We start from the raw sequence: 14,908 nt of genomic DNA, 5'->3' as shown, positions 1-14,908 counted from the left end.
TCCGGACATATTCTTAACCGGATTCTTTACAAAATGTGGGTGGGACCCACAAGGGACAATATTTTTATAGAAATAACTTTGCATTTAATAGCTCGATATCTGTATGGCTAAACACCGAGTCGCTGAAACTTTAACAGTGAATCTGTGAATCAATTCTCGAGAAACTGAAAAAAACTAAAAAACTCGTGAGCTGAACCAGGAAATAACCCAGTGTAGTCCTAATTGTGTAGTCCAGTCGGTGGATTGTTGACATGCTGCTGAATTAAAACACGGTGTTCATGACGGTAAACACTACTGCTAATGGCAGTATAAGATGCTTTCTCCATCGATCTGTTTTCGTAGCGTTTTGAGCTCTTTGATGACATTATATGCAACATTTGTAGCTCGGTAGGTACCTTAACTGTGTTGATGAGGAAGGTCGCTAGGTAATATAACTTACATAACTAGCAAGCTAGTTAATGCTAGCTAGCTAAAAGTCCAGAATAGACTACATGCCATGTTATAGCTAGGTTTTCGACAGCTTCACTGAACGGCAACTGACAAATTGGAAAGTTTTACCATTTCTTATTATTGTCTTGTGACGGGTTACGAGGACATCGCACTTGATAAAAGATCCTAGGAACCATTTGAGCCGCTTCTGTAGCTGACATTAGCAAGCTAATGACCTAAATTCACGAAGTTTATTCGAAAGCAAGCAAAGATGGATACATTTTTTAAAGTATTTGTTTGCCACATGATCGTAATGAGCGTCGTCGCTCAGACAGAGGACCTCGCAGACCAACCCCAGAACAGGTCACTGGTTAATCTACACATGCTGGCAACTTTACCTGCTCTCCGTGATATCGTGGTAAAGGAGGGTTCCAGCGCGCTGATTGAATGCAATGTGACTGGAGGACATGAAGATGTATTGTGGTACAACTCCAAGGGGCACATACTGGCTAAAGAGGACGGAGGTAAAGTAATTTTCAGCAGTATGTTTACATGCTTGCATATCACGTCTCGTGTTGTGATACCGTTGTGCCATTACAGCCAAATCCAGCCATGACAGCTTGACCAGTTTGGAAATGTGTCTGGTTAAGCTGGTCTAGCTGGGTATGAGGTGGTCAACCAGCTAGTAAATGGTATATACTGGTAGCTGGTAGTACTGGTAGCTTGTCAAAACATAGCTTGAGCTGATCAGAACTGGTCATCTAGCTAAACCATTTTGAGCTGAGAGCTGGTCTGAACTGGTCAACCAGCTACCAGCTGTTTCAAAATCTAGCTTGAACCTTTCAGCAGGGCAACCTTCAGTCCTATTAAGTTAAAATATACAGTATTTCTTAATAATAGTATCAATCTAAGTAACACACATCAACAGTACAAATGTATACAAATAAAAAAGGAAGCAGATTAGTTTGCACACAGAGCATGGTGAAACACATTTTGCTTTTTTGATCTTTTAATCCAGGAGGGAAATGGTGGGTGATGGACGATGGCGTTTTGAATATCACAGCGGTCACATTTGAAGATCGAGGCAGGTATACCTGCATAGCCTCTGGCTCTTCTGGGACCTGGAACTACACCATCACGCTGCGGGTGTCCTACACGCACAGCGGGCTGGGGCTGTACTACGTCATCGTGTGCCTCACTGCCTTCACCATCACGCTGATCCTCAACATCACGCGCCTGTGCCTGGTCAGCAGTCACCTGCGCAAGACAGAGCAGGCCATCAACGACTTCTTCCGCTCCGAGGGCGCCGAGAAGCTGCAGAAGGCCTTCGAGGTCGCCAAGCGCATCCCCATCATCACCTCCGCCAAGACCCTGGAGCTGGCCAAGGTAACGCAGTTCAAGACTATGGAGTTCGCCCGGCACGTGGAGGAGCTGGCCCGCAGCATCCCGCTACCCCCACTCATCCTCAACTGCCGCGCCTTCGTGGAGGAGATCCTTGAGACGGTCCACCTGGCGGACCCCTCCCAGCCCCACGCACCCCCGCTGAGGCAGGCCATCGAAGACGGCTCCAGGGGGGACTCTGACCACGGCCAGGCAGGAGGAGAGGGCTCTGGGGGGGACCACGCCTCACCCCCTGGGCAGGCAGGAGGAGAGGGCTCTGGGAGGGACCACGCCTCACCCCCTGGGCAGGCAGGAGGAGAGGGAGAGGTCCTGAACAGGAGCACCCAGGAAATAGAGGTGTCCATGCACCCCCAGTCTGAGTACCCGGAGGGGGGGGGTGAACCCGGTAGTGGGTCCCTGGAGCACACAGATGTGTGCATCCCTATCCTGTCTCCAGACGCCCCCTAAAGGATCCTTATAGTGGCCATATGCATTCTGGGAGCCAGAAATGTGGCTGACCATGATCATTTTTTTATTTATTTTTTATCACATACCGTGAAGCCCCAGCAAGTTGGATTTTTCAGTAGCCAGGATGTTGTGTGGCCGAGTGATCGTTTCTTTTCTGTGGGCAGTAAAGAGGATTGTGCTTTGGCTTGTTAAATCTTGAGCTGTGAATTGTTAGGTTTTCCCCCTTCTCCATGAAATGATTGGTGTGATTGGTGCAGTAATGAGCAGGGGTTTAGTGTTTGTGTTCTACATTGTGTGTGGCTGTTCTTTTCCACTGTCTCCTCACACTGTGCAGAATTTAAAGGTGACGGTGGCATGGAGTTTAACTCTGATGTGAGTGCATTAGCATGAGTTTATAGCCTACAGTCGTCTGAGGGACTTGCAGTTGAAAGAGCCTGCAGTATGGTTTGCCTTCAACAGTCGTAGTGTTAAAGTCTGCACTCTAAATGCAGCTTGATAAACCAGAATTACTACCTGCATTCCATAACTCAGCATCTCCCACATTCTCTCACATTCTCTCGCACTTACTGATGTGAGAGACTTGGGGGCTGTTTTTTTCTGAGTAATAATTTCATTTTTTCATTCTGATGTTTGTGGCACTTAGAAAATGAACAACAGTGGACTTTGGGTCATTGAGTTGTGAATCACATAGTTGAATGCAATGAGGTCATCTTCCCAGGTGGGGGTGCTGTGACATAAAAAATGATACCCAGCATATGCCATCTGCTGAGCACCATAGAATGAGTGTAAAATAGATTGCATTATATAAGGGCATTCAGTACTACATACTTCAACTGTTTTCTCTCTAGATTCTCGTAAACAACATCCCCGGCCACAGCGTTGACTTAATGAATACCACCCATTACTCTGTTGCTCCTCAGAATTGGAATAACTCACTCGGGTATTTGATGTCTAACATGAATTGGCATGAACTAATGTAGTTGTTAACTCACTAACTACTGAAAGTTAAGCTGTACAGCTTTGTTTATGTACTGTACTTGTGTATCATTAACTCATGTTAACAACTACATTGGTTAATGTCAATTCATATTGGAATGAAAAAGACAGTCCATGTATTAAATCTCTCCTATGGTATGCTAATTTGTATATATGTATACACTCACTGAGCACTTTATTATTGCACCTACTTATTCATGCAATTATCTAATGAGACAATTGTGTGGCAGCTGTGCAATGCATACAGTCAGGTAGACACGGGAAAGTAAGTTCAGTTAATGTTCACATCAACCATCAGAATGGGGAGAAAATGTGATCTAAGTGACTTTGATTGTGGAATGATTGTTGGTTGCAGAGAGGGTGGTGCAAAAAACTAAAAACATCCAGTGAGCAGAAGTCCTGCAGACAGAAATGCCTTTTTAAAGAGAGACGTCAGAGGAGAATGGCCAGACTGGTCAAAGCTGACAGGATGGTGACAGTAACACAAATAACCACACATTACAACAGTGGTGTGCAGAAAAGCATCTCTGAACACACAACTCATCAAACCTGGATAGGCTACAGCAGTAGAAGTATAAATAAATACGTCTAATATAATAGACTAATAAATAATAAGTTGAATAAATAATAAAGTGCTGACTGAATGTGTGTGTATGTGTATACTTAATGTAACAAAAACATTAGTCAGTAGTTAAATACATTAACTAATGAAAAGTTAATGCTTAATTAATGTATTTTTATCAATTAATTCATACAGTAATAACGCCTGTATCAGTTAATGCCAGTTCATATACCATTATTGTACGGTGTTAGAAAGAAGTCTGATATTGAAAAACATGCTTGTTGTGCCGGCACGGCGTTAAACCGTTCTGGTTAAACCGGTTGAGTTGAGCTGAATCGGCGGGTGAAAGTTTGGCATGGAGAGGAGCCTCATGAGCTCATCGTGCTTCAGGGATCCTGTAACTGCCGCAGGTGATTTTGCTGTGCTTGGGTTCTCTGGTATGAAGGTCTGCTGGATTATTATTTTTTAATGCTGGACTTTGGTTGGCTCCCTGGTGCTAATCCTCAGATCAGATCCAGATCAGCGGTGGTGTCCTGAGTGTGTGTGGGACGGCCAGAGTGTGGGGGGGTGTGTGTCTGTGTCTGTGTCTGTGTGTGTGTGTCTGTCGTAGCCACAGCGGTGGTGTCCTGAGTGTGTGTGGGACGGCCAGAGTGTGGGGGGGTGTGTGTCTGTGTCCTGAGTGTGTGTGGGACGGCCAGAGTGTGGGGGGGGGGGCACTTCGTCCCCAGCAACACAGGCACTGCGGCGAATAGATGTATGATGGGATAGCTTTTTGTATGTGTGTGTCTGTCTGTCTCTGTGTGTGTGTTTGTGTCTGTGTCTGTGTCTGTGTGTGTGTGTGTGTGTGTGTGTGTGTGTGTCTGTCTGTCTGTCAGTGTGTGTGTGTCTGTCTGTCTGTCTCTGTGTGTGTCTGTCTGTCTGTCTGTGTGTGTGTGTGTGTGTGTTTACTTCATAAATTATATCTGATTTTTCTCCCCAGCAGATGAGCAGCTTGCTGCACTGTTTGATATGAGCAGGGTTTATTAGATCAGTGAGTGTTTATGTATTTATGAGGAATATGATGCGGGTCGGCAGTTGTAATGTAACTCTTCTGCACCCAATCAGCCCCTCAGTGAGAAGATAAGATAACCCTGCAATGATGGTGTGATTCATTTGGGTCATTAAGGTTAATAAGGTCACGTAGGTCATTAAGGTCATTAATGTATCGACTGCCCAAGAGAGGACCGCAGTAAACCCAGTATCATCCTCTTGGTGATGAAAGTGGGTAAAATAAAGGTGATGTGGGGGAAGCCTCTGCAGTGAGTGCCTGCTCATGATTCATTAGGGTCTGTCCGCCCAGGTAGAGCTCATCCTCTCATCTGCTAAGAGAAAACACTAACGATGTGCTGAGTCCGGCCTGATCCAGAACCCTTTTGTGCACTTTCAGTATCTTTTCGTTATTTTACTGTTGTAAATTTGTACTGTGGATTAAAACAGAGAATATTTATGGCTTAATAACACTTGTTTTATTGTGTAGGAATATGATGAGAATATGTGTGAACATATGGCGAGTTTATTGAGGAGAAATGTTCATCTGGCTCTACTGAAGGACTAAAGAAACGCACTGAAGGAGTGGCTGATTTAACACTCTGTCTGATTGGGTGTGTGCGTGTGCGTATGTGTGTCTGTATGTGCGTGTGTGTGCGGGTTGTTTAGCGAGTCAGTCAGATTGGTGCAAGCTCATGGCCCAGTGGTATTTTAGACATGAGATTAGAATTTTATTAAGAGATCACAATAATACTGATGTAACAAACACTACTGTAATTGAATGCAATGGAGTTTTTGAACACTGGCTTGAAAATATAACATTCCAAAAAGCTTAATCTTAAAAGTTTAGGAGATTTAAGGGGTTTGAAGGTTCTTTCCTGGACTGGTCTTTGCAGATGCGACCACCACCATACCTCCAATTCATTACAAACTGAAATGCTGCCAAGATGTACCAGCACTAAAATACCAAACCCTAAGATGGATGGCTTCAGTAGCCGGGCTTTGATTCCCATGGATGTGAGGCTAATCCGTGTGTGCACTGAGGGAGAGAGTCTCCTCAGACGAAGTTCACTTTCCACATTTCACCAGCCAGTGAGAAATATCCAAAGAACACTCAGTGCATTGATCCAGCTCTCGTGGGTCTGTGTGTGACGGCGTATGTTTTTCCACAAAATGAAACAGAAAATCCAGGCTGGAAGTGCAGCATCACAAACTCACATTTCAGAAGTGAAAGTGTGAAGAGAGACACGCTGACAGAAATGTGCTGAAAGTTTCATGGCAGAAGTTGAAAGAGATAGCGGACTGGTTGGGCGTGTGACCGTAGACTGCTTCAGCTCAGAGCCAAGCCTGGGGAGATGGGCATGTCCACGTTACAGCGCTTTGTGAGAGGGCCAGGCAAGCTGGTGTAGTTCGACTACTAAAACAGCTGTGCGTACAAGGGTTGCATCTATAGATCTGAGAAATAAAAGTTTACGTGTAATAAAAGTGTGAAGACTCTAAATGGATGAGCCATTAACATGAGTATGAAATGAGCTGTGCTAAATATAACATCATTGGCTAAATGTATACTTGTTAAGACAATTTAAGGCAATGTTTCTTTGATGCTTTTACATAACATGGCCTATTTGTTTGTCCATTGTAAACCCTTATGGAAACTTCTCTGAGATGTATGTGAATGGTGTTTTATAAAAGCGCACATTGATTAATTCACTCAGTGCCATGATTTTGGAGCTATTGCTTGTTTGATAAAAAGCAGAATATGGTGTCATATTCCTGTTTTTGCAGAAATGCGTTCATATTTACATAATGTGTGTAATCATCCTCACCATCTCTACCAATGGAAAGCTGTGTTTCATGCACAGATGAAGATTCCAATGCCACAATGTTTACGCTGTGAATCTGTGAGTGTGTTGAGTTTATTCCTGTAGCTTCAGTGGTGATGGAGGTGCTTGTGTTTGGGTGTTGTCTCACTGTGAATGTCATGGGTACTGATTTATTTTTATCTTTAAGCAATGTAACTTGCAAGGGAAGAATTGAAAATGTTTAATAAAATTTGATTTTCCATTTCCTGGATGGCTGTAATCATATATTTTCATTCACAGCATGTCTCACTTAAGGCAAAATATCAGTCTGCATTATTTTAGCAGCAATGCCAATGTAATTTCATTTATTATTTCTGTTTAACCAGGTAGGCTGACTGAGAAGCCAGCTCTGTTTGAGTGAAGACCCTGGGATTCATAGTGTTTGGTTATGGAAGGGATTGTGGGTACTGTAGGAATGGAAGGGATTGTGGGTACTGTACGGCTGGAAGGGATTGTGGGTACTGTAGGAATGGAAGGGATTGTGTCAGATTTGGGGGCGATTAGGTGGCAGGATGTTCTGAGCCAATCTTTGTGGGAATTTGGCCAGGTCATTGGGCTTAAGCCCTGAACTAAATTTTAAAAATCTTGTGGGATCTTAAATTACCACTGTGAGGAAGGCTGAATGTCTCATCCGAAGGGTGGCACTTTCTACAGCACAGCCCCCTTCCCTGTGCTGAAGCATTGGAGTGATGTTAACCGGAACAAAGAGTGCCCCCTAGTGGCCTACCAACTCCTGTTCGCAACAATTAGCAACAGCCTCATTTTCTCGGGTCTCCCGTCCAAGTACTAACTACCTGCTTAGCTTCAGCAGTTAGCCATGAGAAGAGTACAGGATGGTGTGGCTGTGTAGCTTCAGTTAGCCATGAGAAGGGTACAGGGTGGTGTGGCTGTGTAGCTTCAGTTAGCCATGAGAAGAGTACAGGGTGGTATGGCTGTGTAGCTTCAGTTAGCCATGAGAAGGGTACAGGGTGGTGTGGCTGTGTAGCTTCAGTTAGCCATGAGAAGGGTACAGGGTGGTGTGGCTGTGTAGCTTCAGTTAACCATGAGAAGAGTACAGGGTGGTATGGCTGTGTAGCTTCAGTTAACCATGAGAAGAGTACAGGATGGTGTGGCTGTGTAGCTTCAGTTAGCCATGAGAAGGGTACAGGGTGGTATGGCTGTGTAGCTTCAGTTAACCATGAGAAGAGTACAGGATGGTGTGGCTGTGTAGCTTCAGTTAGCCATGAGAAGGGTACAGGGTGGTGTGGCTGTGTAGCTTCAGTTAGCCATGAGAAGAGTACAGGGTGGTGTGGCTGTGTAGCTTCAGTTAGCCATGAGAAGGGTACAGGGTGGTGTGGCTGTGTAGCTTCAGTTAACCATGAGAAGGGTACAGGGTGGTGTGGCTGTGTAGCTTCAGTTAGCCATGAGAAGGGTACAGGGTGGTATGGCTGTGTAGCTTCAGTTAGCCATGAGAAGGGTACAGGGTGGTGTGGCTGTGTAGCTTCAGTTAACCATGAGAAGGGTACAGGGTGGTATGGCTGTGTAGCTTCAGTTAGCCATGAGAAGAGTACAGGGTGGTGTGGCTGTGTAGCTTCAGTTAGCCATGAGAAGAGTACAGGGTGGTATGGCTGTGTAGCTTCAGTTAGCCATGAGAAGGGTACAGGGTGGTGTGGCTGTGTAGCTTCAGTTAGCCATGAGAAGGGTACAGGGTGGTATGGCTGTGTAGCTTCAGCAGTTAACCATGAGAAGGGTACAGGGTGGTGTGGCTGTGTAGCTTCAGTTAGCCATGAGAAGGGTACAGGGTGGTGTGGCTGTGTAGCTTCAGTTAGCCATGAGAAGAGTACAGGGTGGTGTGGCTGTGTAGCTTCAGTTAGCCATGAGAAGGGTACAGGGTGGTATGGCTGTGTAGCTTCAGTTAGCCATGAGAAGGGTACAGGGTGGTGTGGCTGTGTAGCTTCAGTTAGCCATGAGAAGGGTACAGGGTGGTGTGGCTGTGTAGCTTCAGTTAGCCATGAGAAGAGTACAGGGTGGTGTGGCTGTGTAGCTTCAGTTAGCCATGAGAAGAGTACAGGGTGGTGTGGCGTGGCTGTGTAGCTTCAGCAGTTAACCATGAGAAGGGTACAGGGTGGTATGGCTGTGTAGCTTCAGTTAGCCATGAGAAGGGTACAGGGTGGTGTGGCTGTGTAGCTTCAGCAGTTAGCCATGAGAAGAGTACAGGGTGGTATGGCTGTGTAGCTTCAGTTAACCATGAGAAGGGTACAGGGTGGTGTGGCTGTGTAGCTTCAGTTAGCCATGAGAAGAGTACAGGGTGGTATGGCTGTGTAGCTTCAGTTAACCATGAGAAGGGTACAGGGTGGTGTGGCTGTGTAGCTTCAGTTAGCCATGAGAAGGGTGCAGGGTGGTGTGGCTGTGTAGCTTCAGTTAGCCATGAGAAGGGTACAGGGTGGTATGGCTGTGTAGCTTCAGTTAGCCATGAGAAGGGTACAGGGTGGTATGGCTGTGTAGCTTCAGTTAGCCATGAGAAGGGTACAGGGTGGTATGGCTGTGTAGCTTCAGCAGTTAGCCATGAGAAGGGTACAGGGTGGTGTGGCTGTGTAGCTTCAGCAGTTAGCCATGAGAAGAGTACAGGGTGGTATGGCTGTGTAGCTTCAGTTAGCCATGAGAAGGGTACAGGGTGGTGTGGCTGTGTAGCTTCAGCAGTTAGCCATGAGAAGAGTACAGGGTGGTATGGCTGTGTAGCTTCAGTTAGCCATGAGAAGGGTGCAGGGTGGTGTGGCTGTGTAGCTTCAGTTAGCCATGAGAAGGGTACAGGGTGGTATGGCTGTGTAGCTTCAGTTAGCCATGAGAAGAGTACAGGGTGGTGTGGCTGTGTAGCTTCAGTTAGCCATGAGAAGGGTACAGGGTGGTGTGGCTGTGTAGCTTCAGTTAGCCATGAGAAGAGTACAGGATGGTATGGCTGTGTAGCTTCAGTTAACCATGAGAAGGGTACAGGGTGGTGTGGCTGTGTAGCTTCAGTTAGCCATGAGAAGGGTACAGGGTGGTGTGGCTGTGTAGCTTCAGTTAGCCATGAGAAGAGTACAGGGTGGTGTGGCTGTGTAGCTTCAGTTAGCCATGAGAAGGGTACAGTGTGGTGTGGCTGTGTAGCTTCAGTTAGCCATGAGAAGAGTACAGGGTGGTGTGGCTGTGTAGCTTCAGTTAGCCATGAGAAGAGTACAGGGTGGTATGGCTGTGTAGCTTCAGTTAACCATGAGAAGGGTACAGGGTGGTGTGGCTGTGTAGCTTCAGTTAACCATGAGAAGGGTACAGGGTGGTATGGCTGTGTAGCTTCAGCAGTTAACCATGAGAAGGGTACAGGGTGGTATGGCTGTGTAGCTTCAGTTAGCCATGAGAAGGGTACAGGGTGGTATGGCTGTGTAGCTTCAGTTAACCATGAGAAGGGTACAGGGTGGTATGGCTGTGTAGCTTCAGTTAACCATGAGAAGGGTACAGGGTGGTATGGCTGTGTAGCTTCAGTTAGCCATGAGAAGAGTACAGGGTGGTATGGCTGTGTAGCTTCAGTTAGCCATGAGAAGGGTACAGGGTGGTATGGCTGTGTAGCTTCAGTTAGCCATGAGAAGGGTACAGGGTGGTGTGGCTGTGTAGCTTCAGTTAGCCATGAGAAGGGTACCGGGTGGTATGGCTTAAAATATAGACCACAGTATTGCATTCTATTATGTATTATGTTTTATGTTTCCAGCTATACATTTTTCACAAACACTGGGGGGGAAAAGCATACAATGATTATCTTGCCATTATCATCATCATCATCATCATCATCATCATCAAAGGCAACACAACTTAGTAATACTAAGAAGTAAGGTATTACTAAGATTGTAACACATTTACCAATGTACAATGAAAGTGAAAGATTGTAGCAACAGAGGTTATGGTTAGGGTTAGGTTAAGATTAACATTAACAATATTAATCCAGCATAGAGACACAAATATGTTTTGTACACTCGCGTTCGAGTGCCTTTTGGTACGGGAATTAGAACTTCAATCCTGGGGCCGGATGTTCAGATTTCAGAACACACTCTATCAGAGGAGACAGTGCAGTACCATCTAATGAAACAGTCTGGATCACAGTTACCAGTCTTACTGTCTCCATTTCTTACCATTAGGCTGTAGTCTTGATGCTTTGTTTACAGAAGAAATGTCAGTATTGCCTGTCCAATGTAATAACCAAATTAATTTTATGACCTTTGATGAATACTCAGAAGAATCTGAGCTGATAGGAGCCTAGTCCATAAACCCATTAACTTAATTAAAAATAGCTCAACGGAAGGTTTTAGTGTAACCAGGACAACCAAGAAAGTGAGGTTATAGGCCAGCATCTGCAGTCCTCAGTCAGAAACATAAAGCACTCTGTTCCAGTGGCATTGTGCAAAGCACATTCCAAACACTTCCCTAATTTGCCAAACAAAGTCAGTGTGGATTATCTCATTTTCAAGGTCATGTCCCAGGAATTATCCTTTCATTTCATGATCCATTAATGGCTGGCTTTGTTTAGAACACTTGGCAGGGGATCGAACCGGCAACCCTCCGACTGCCAGACGACTGCTCTTACTGCCTGAGCCATGTCGCCCCATATACCCCAGATACCTGACCCCCAAATGCTCCTGATGAGCTGGTTTATTGCAGTAATGGGAGTAATCATTGGACATTGTACTTCCGGGTTCATTGTGAAATGCACTTTCAGGTTCCTGGTCCAGTGAGGCTCTCCTATGATGGTGCTTCTGCCAGCGCCTCCCCAGACTGAAGATAAGCATGTGCCCGAGGTGAGGCTGGATAAGCATGTGCCCGAGGTGAGGCCGAGGTGAGCCTGGGTCCCAGCTGAGGAAATGTGTCTAAGCCTCTGAAGCAACTGCGTACACCTGTCACATCTGACCAGAACAAGAGCTCTAGCCCCATTCAGCTTATTCCAAATGCAGCTCTGACATAGAAAATGAGTTATTAATTAACTACCCAGCACAGTCCTTCTTCAAAAACATGTAGGGCTCATTCCATTCAGCCTGACCCCTACTCCCATCAGGCAGAAAGTGGCAGGATGTGGAAGATGGGGAGAGATGGATTCACAGGTCAGTTAAAGACGTGGCAGATGGGGAGAGGTGGATCCACAGATCAGTTACAGACATGGCAGATGGGGAGAGATGGATCCATAGGCCAATAATTTATACATCAGGCTTTCCGAAAAAATACTTCTGTAAAGGAGCTCTGATGTTTTCTTGCTCAAAGGAAAGATTGGGAGTTCCTAACTACTTCAAGAAGGAACATTTAAGGAGTTGGTCCTTCCGAAGATGGTCCTTCTGAAGATGGTGGACCTCAGAAAAGGGTGGAGAAGAATCATTTTCTTTAATTAACATTGCATAACATACTTTCAGGCTGTTCTGTTACTCAGGCCGTGCCAAATGAAATGTCTCTCATGAAATGGCTCCTCTAGAGTAACTGATAGCTCCTCTGGAATAACTGAAAACACAACTACAGTATGTACAGTCTATTAACATCAACTTTTTTAATACTTGGTACTTAATGTTTAAAAAATATATATTATCCCTGTGTTACCATAATGTTTTCAACATCCAGCAGAATGGCTCTCAGCCAAGGTTGTGCTGCACTTGAGACAGACTGACTAAACACATTAGAATTCATTTTCTTCTGTTATCAGTTAAAAATAAGCCATTTTGAGCAAAGAAAACTTATTTTAACTTGCAAAGAACATTATCCAAAATATACAATTTGGAGTGATTTTAGTCAATTTGGTCTTGTATTTCTTTTATCGGAAACAAAATTAACACCAAGTTTCCCAACAGATATTTTCAAACAGACTGTATGTACCTGTAAAATAAATCTCAGATGTTTTATCTGTGAAAACATCACATGTCTGTTAAACTGTTAAAGGTCTGGAATCTTTAATGAAACGAATGACTCGCTCTCAGCCTGAGCTCTTTTGGAGGGAAAATACATACAGAAGCACCAACACAGGCCTTTTTGTGATGTATTATTCAGCAGTGTGCAGTGATTGCCTAGCTGACATTTGAAGTAGTTTGTATCTGAATGCATTCTCCCCACAAGCAGTGAAGGTGTGAAATAGCCCATCTCAGAACACTAAGTGCTGTATTCAGTCTTACTGAAGGGCCAAATTATCTCTGGCTTTGCCACCTTTAAAAGCGCATAAGGAGAAATCAGACTGGAAATGGAATGTGCATCTCAGCAGAAGGGAAGAGGCATTGGTGTTAGCACACAAAATCTGTCATGAAATATCTTTTCTGGGAGCCAGTGTGCTTTGGACACACATGGGGAGGCCTGTAGCGTAGTGGTTAAGATAAAATTACTGGGACATTGACTGGGACATGCAAGGTCGGTGGTTCTAATCTCGGTGTAGCCACAATAAGATCCGCACAGCCATTGGGCCCTTCAGCAAGGCCCTTAACCCTGCATTGCTCCAGGAGAGGATTGTCTCCTGCTTAGTCTAATCAAATGTACGTCGCTCTGGATGAGAGCATCTGCCAAAGGCCAATAATGTAATGTAATGTAATGTACCTTTCTCATTGCTCATCCAGGTGAAAAGTTATCCTTTGATGCGCGTCAGCACCACAGCTCATGCATTTGTTAGAGCAGCTTTACTGTTCTACTGACAGTGCTGAAAAAAAGCAGTTCTGAAAACATTTCATCCATGCAGAGATTTGTCTTTTAAAGGGAAAAGCAACAGGCAGCAGGCTGGGAAACTCTAACCACATGGGGAACATTACAGTCATATACGTTCATAATATATGCAATCCCACCCTGGGTGTGTCAAAGTGTCCCTGAGCAAGACACCTTTTGCTCACAATTGCTTTCGACAAGCTGGTTGGTGCGTTGCATGGCAGCCAGTCGCCATTCGTGTGTGAGTGTGTGTGAATGGGTGAATGAGAAGCATCAATTGTACAGCACTTTGGATAAAGGCACTATATAAATGCAGACCATTTACCATTCATATAATATTACCACTTTGTTCTGAAAACCAAGGGGATAGACATCATTTTGCTGCAATGTATTTTTTGGTTGGTTTGATTCAGATTTTCTGAAGCTTGTCTCAGAAGATTAATAACACACCATGGAGCACACCATCTTCCTGAAACTCAGCATAAAAAAGTTTTTGTATTGAATTTGTTTTACATAATACAAGTGTCTTGAAAATAGAATCATGTTGCAGTGAAAACATTTTCAAAAATATGGCTTATTTTATTTTATTGAATGTTTCTTGTTGTGTGCATTTCAGCATCGTAGAATATCTTTAGATGAAGAGCAATGACTTGCGTGCCCTGCAGGGGGCAGGTCTGTGGAGTCTGACAGAAAGCTGAGAAAAGCAGAGAAAAGGTCAAGATGAGGAAGGATAGGGCAGGAGAGTCTAAAACTCTTATTCCTGGGTGCACCTGAATAAGGGCCAACAGGGTGGACTAGAGTGAATAAGGGCCAACAGGGTGGACTAGAGTGAATAAGGGCCAACAGGGTGGACTAGAGTGAATAAGGGTGACAGGGTGGTCAGGTCTTTAGCCGTCTCTCTGTATTTAACCTGAGTGAGCAGTAAAACTGTGTGGTATTGACACTGAGCTGCAGGCTAATTAAATTACACTTAAATTAAATTACTTTATACTACAAAAATGGCCACTTGGTTCTGATTGTTGCACATGTCTTATGGGTGTTTCACTTGCCTAGGCCAGGTGACCTAATGTGTCATTATCAGATGTCCAGCTCAGTAGCGTACAGCCACGCCCTCGTCTCAGGTCCCACATCGAAGAGGCCGGCCTTCAAGGGTGGTTTATACAGGGGACAGGCGGTGACTATGTGGTCAGCGGTCTGGGTAGTTTATACAGGGGACAGGTGGTGACTATGTGGTCAGCGGTCTGGGTGATTTATACAGGGGACAGGTGGTGACTATGTGGTCAGCGGTCTGGGTGGTTTATACAGGGCACAGGCGGTGACTATGTGGTCAGCGGTCTGGGTGGTTTATACAGGGGACAGGTGGTGACTATGTGGTCAGCGGTCTGGGTAGTTTATACAGGGGACAGGCGGTGACTATGTGGTCAGCGGTCTGGGTAGTTTATACAGGGCACAGGTGGTGACTATGTGGTCAGCGGTCTGGGTGGTTTATACAGGGCACAGGCGGTGACTATGTGGTCAGCGGTCT

The 14,908-nt window shown here is 45.1% G+C and overlaps 1 protein-coding gene across 1 annotated transcript; it reads left to right on the top strand.

The window, feature by feature from the left end:
* Positions 1-9: 9 nt before the first annotated feature.
* Positions 10-6,929, top strand: LOC133132470 (microfibrillar-associated protein 3-like). Its single transcript, XM_061247927.1, has 2 exons — positions 10-953; positions 1,448-6,929. Exons 1-2 carry the CDS (start codon positions 701-703, stop codon positions 2,275-2,277), a joined length of 1,083 nt encoding a protein of 360 aa, XP_061103911.1. The 5' UTR covers positions 10-700; the 3' UTR covers positions 2,278-6,929.
* Positions 6,930-14,908: the final 7,979 nt, after the last annotated feature.

Source organism: Conger conger, chromosome 7, assembly GCF_963514075.1.
Source record: "Conger conger chromosome 7, fConCon1.1, whole genome shotgun sequence".
NCBI lineage: Eukaryota > Metazoa > Chordata > Actinopteri > Anguilliformes > Congridae > Conger > Conger conger.
The sequence above is the reverse complement of the archived record's forward strand: the minus strand, read 5'-3'. Positions and strand labels throughout refer to the sequence as shown.

Bases quoted from the DNA above. Each gene is read 5' to 3' on its own strand.
- LOC133132470 (XM_061247927.1), top strand. From the start codon at position 701: ATGGATACATTTTTTAAAGTATTTGTTTGCCACATGATCGTAATGAGC. The intron at 954-1,447 runs GTAAAGTAATTT...CTTTTAATCCAG, and splicing joins ACTGGCTAAAGAGGACGGAG to GAGGGAAATGGTGGGTGATG.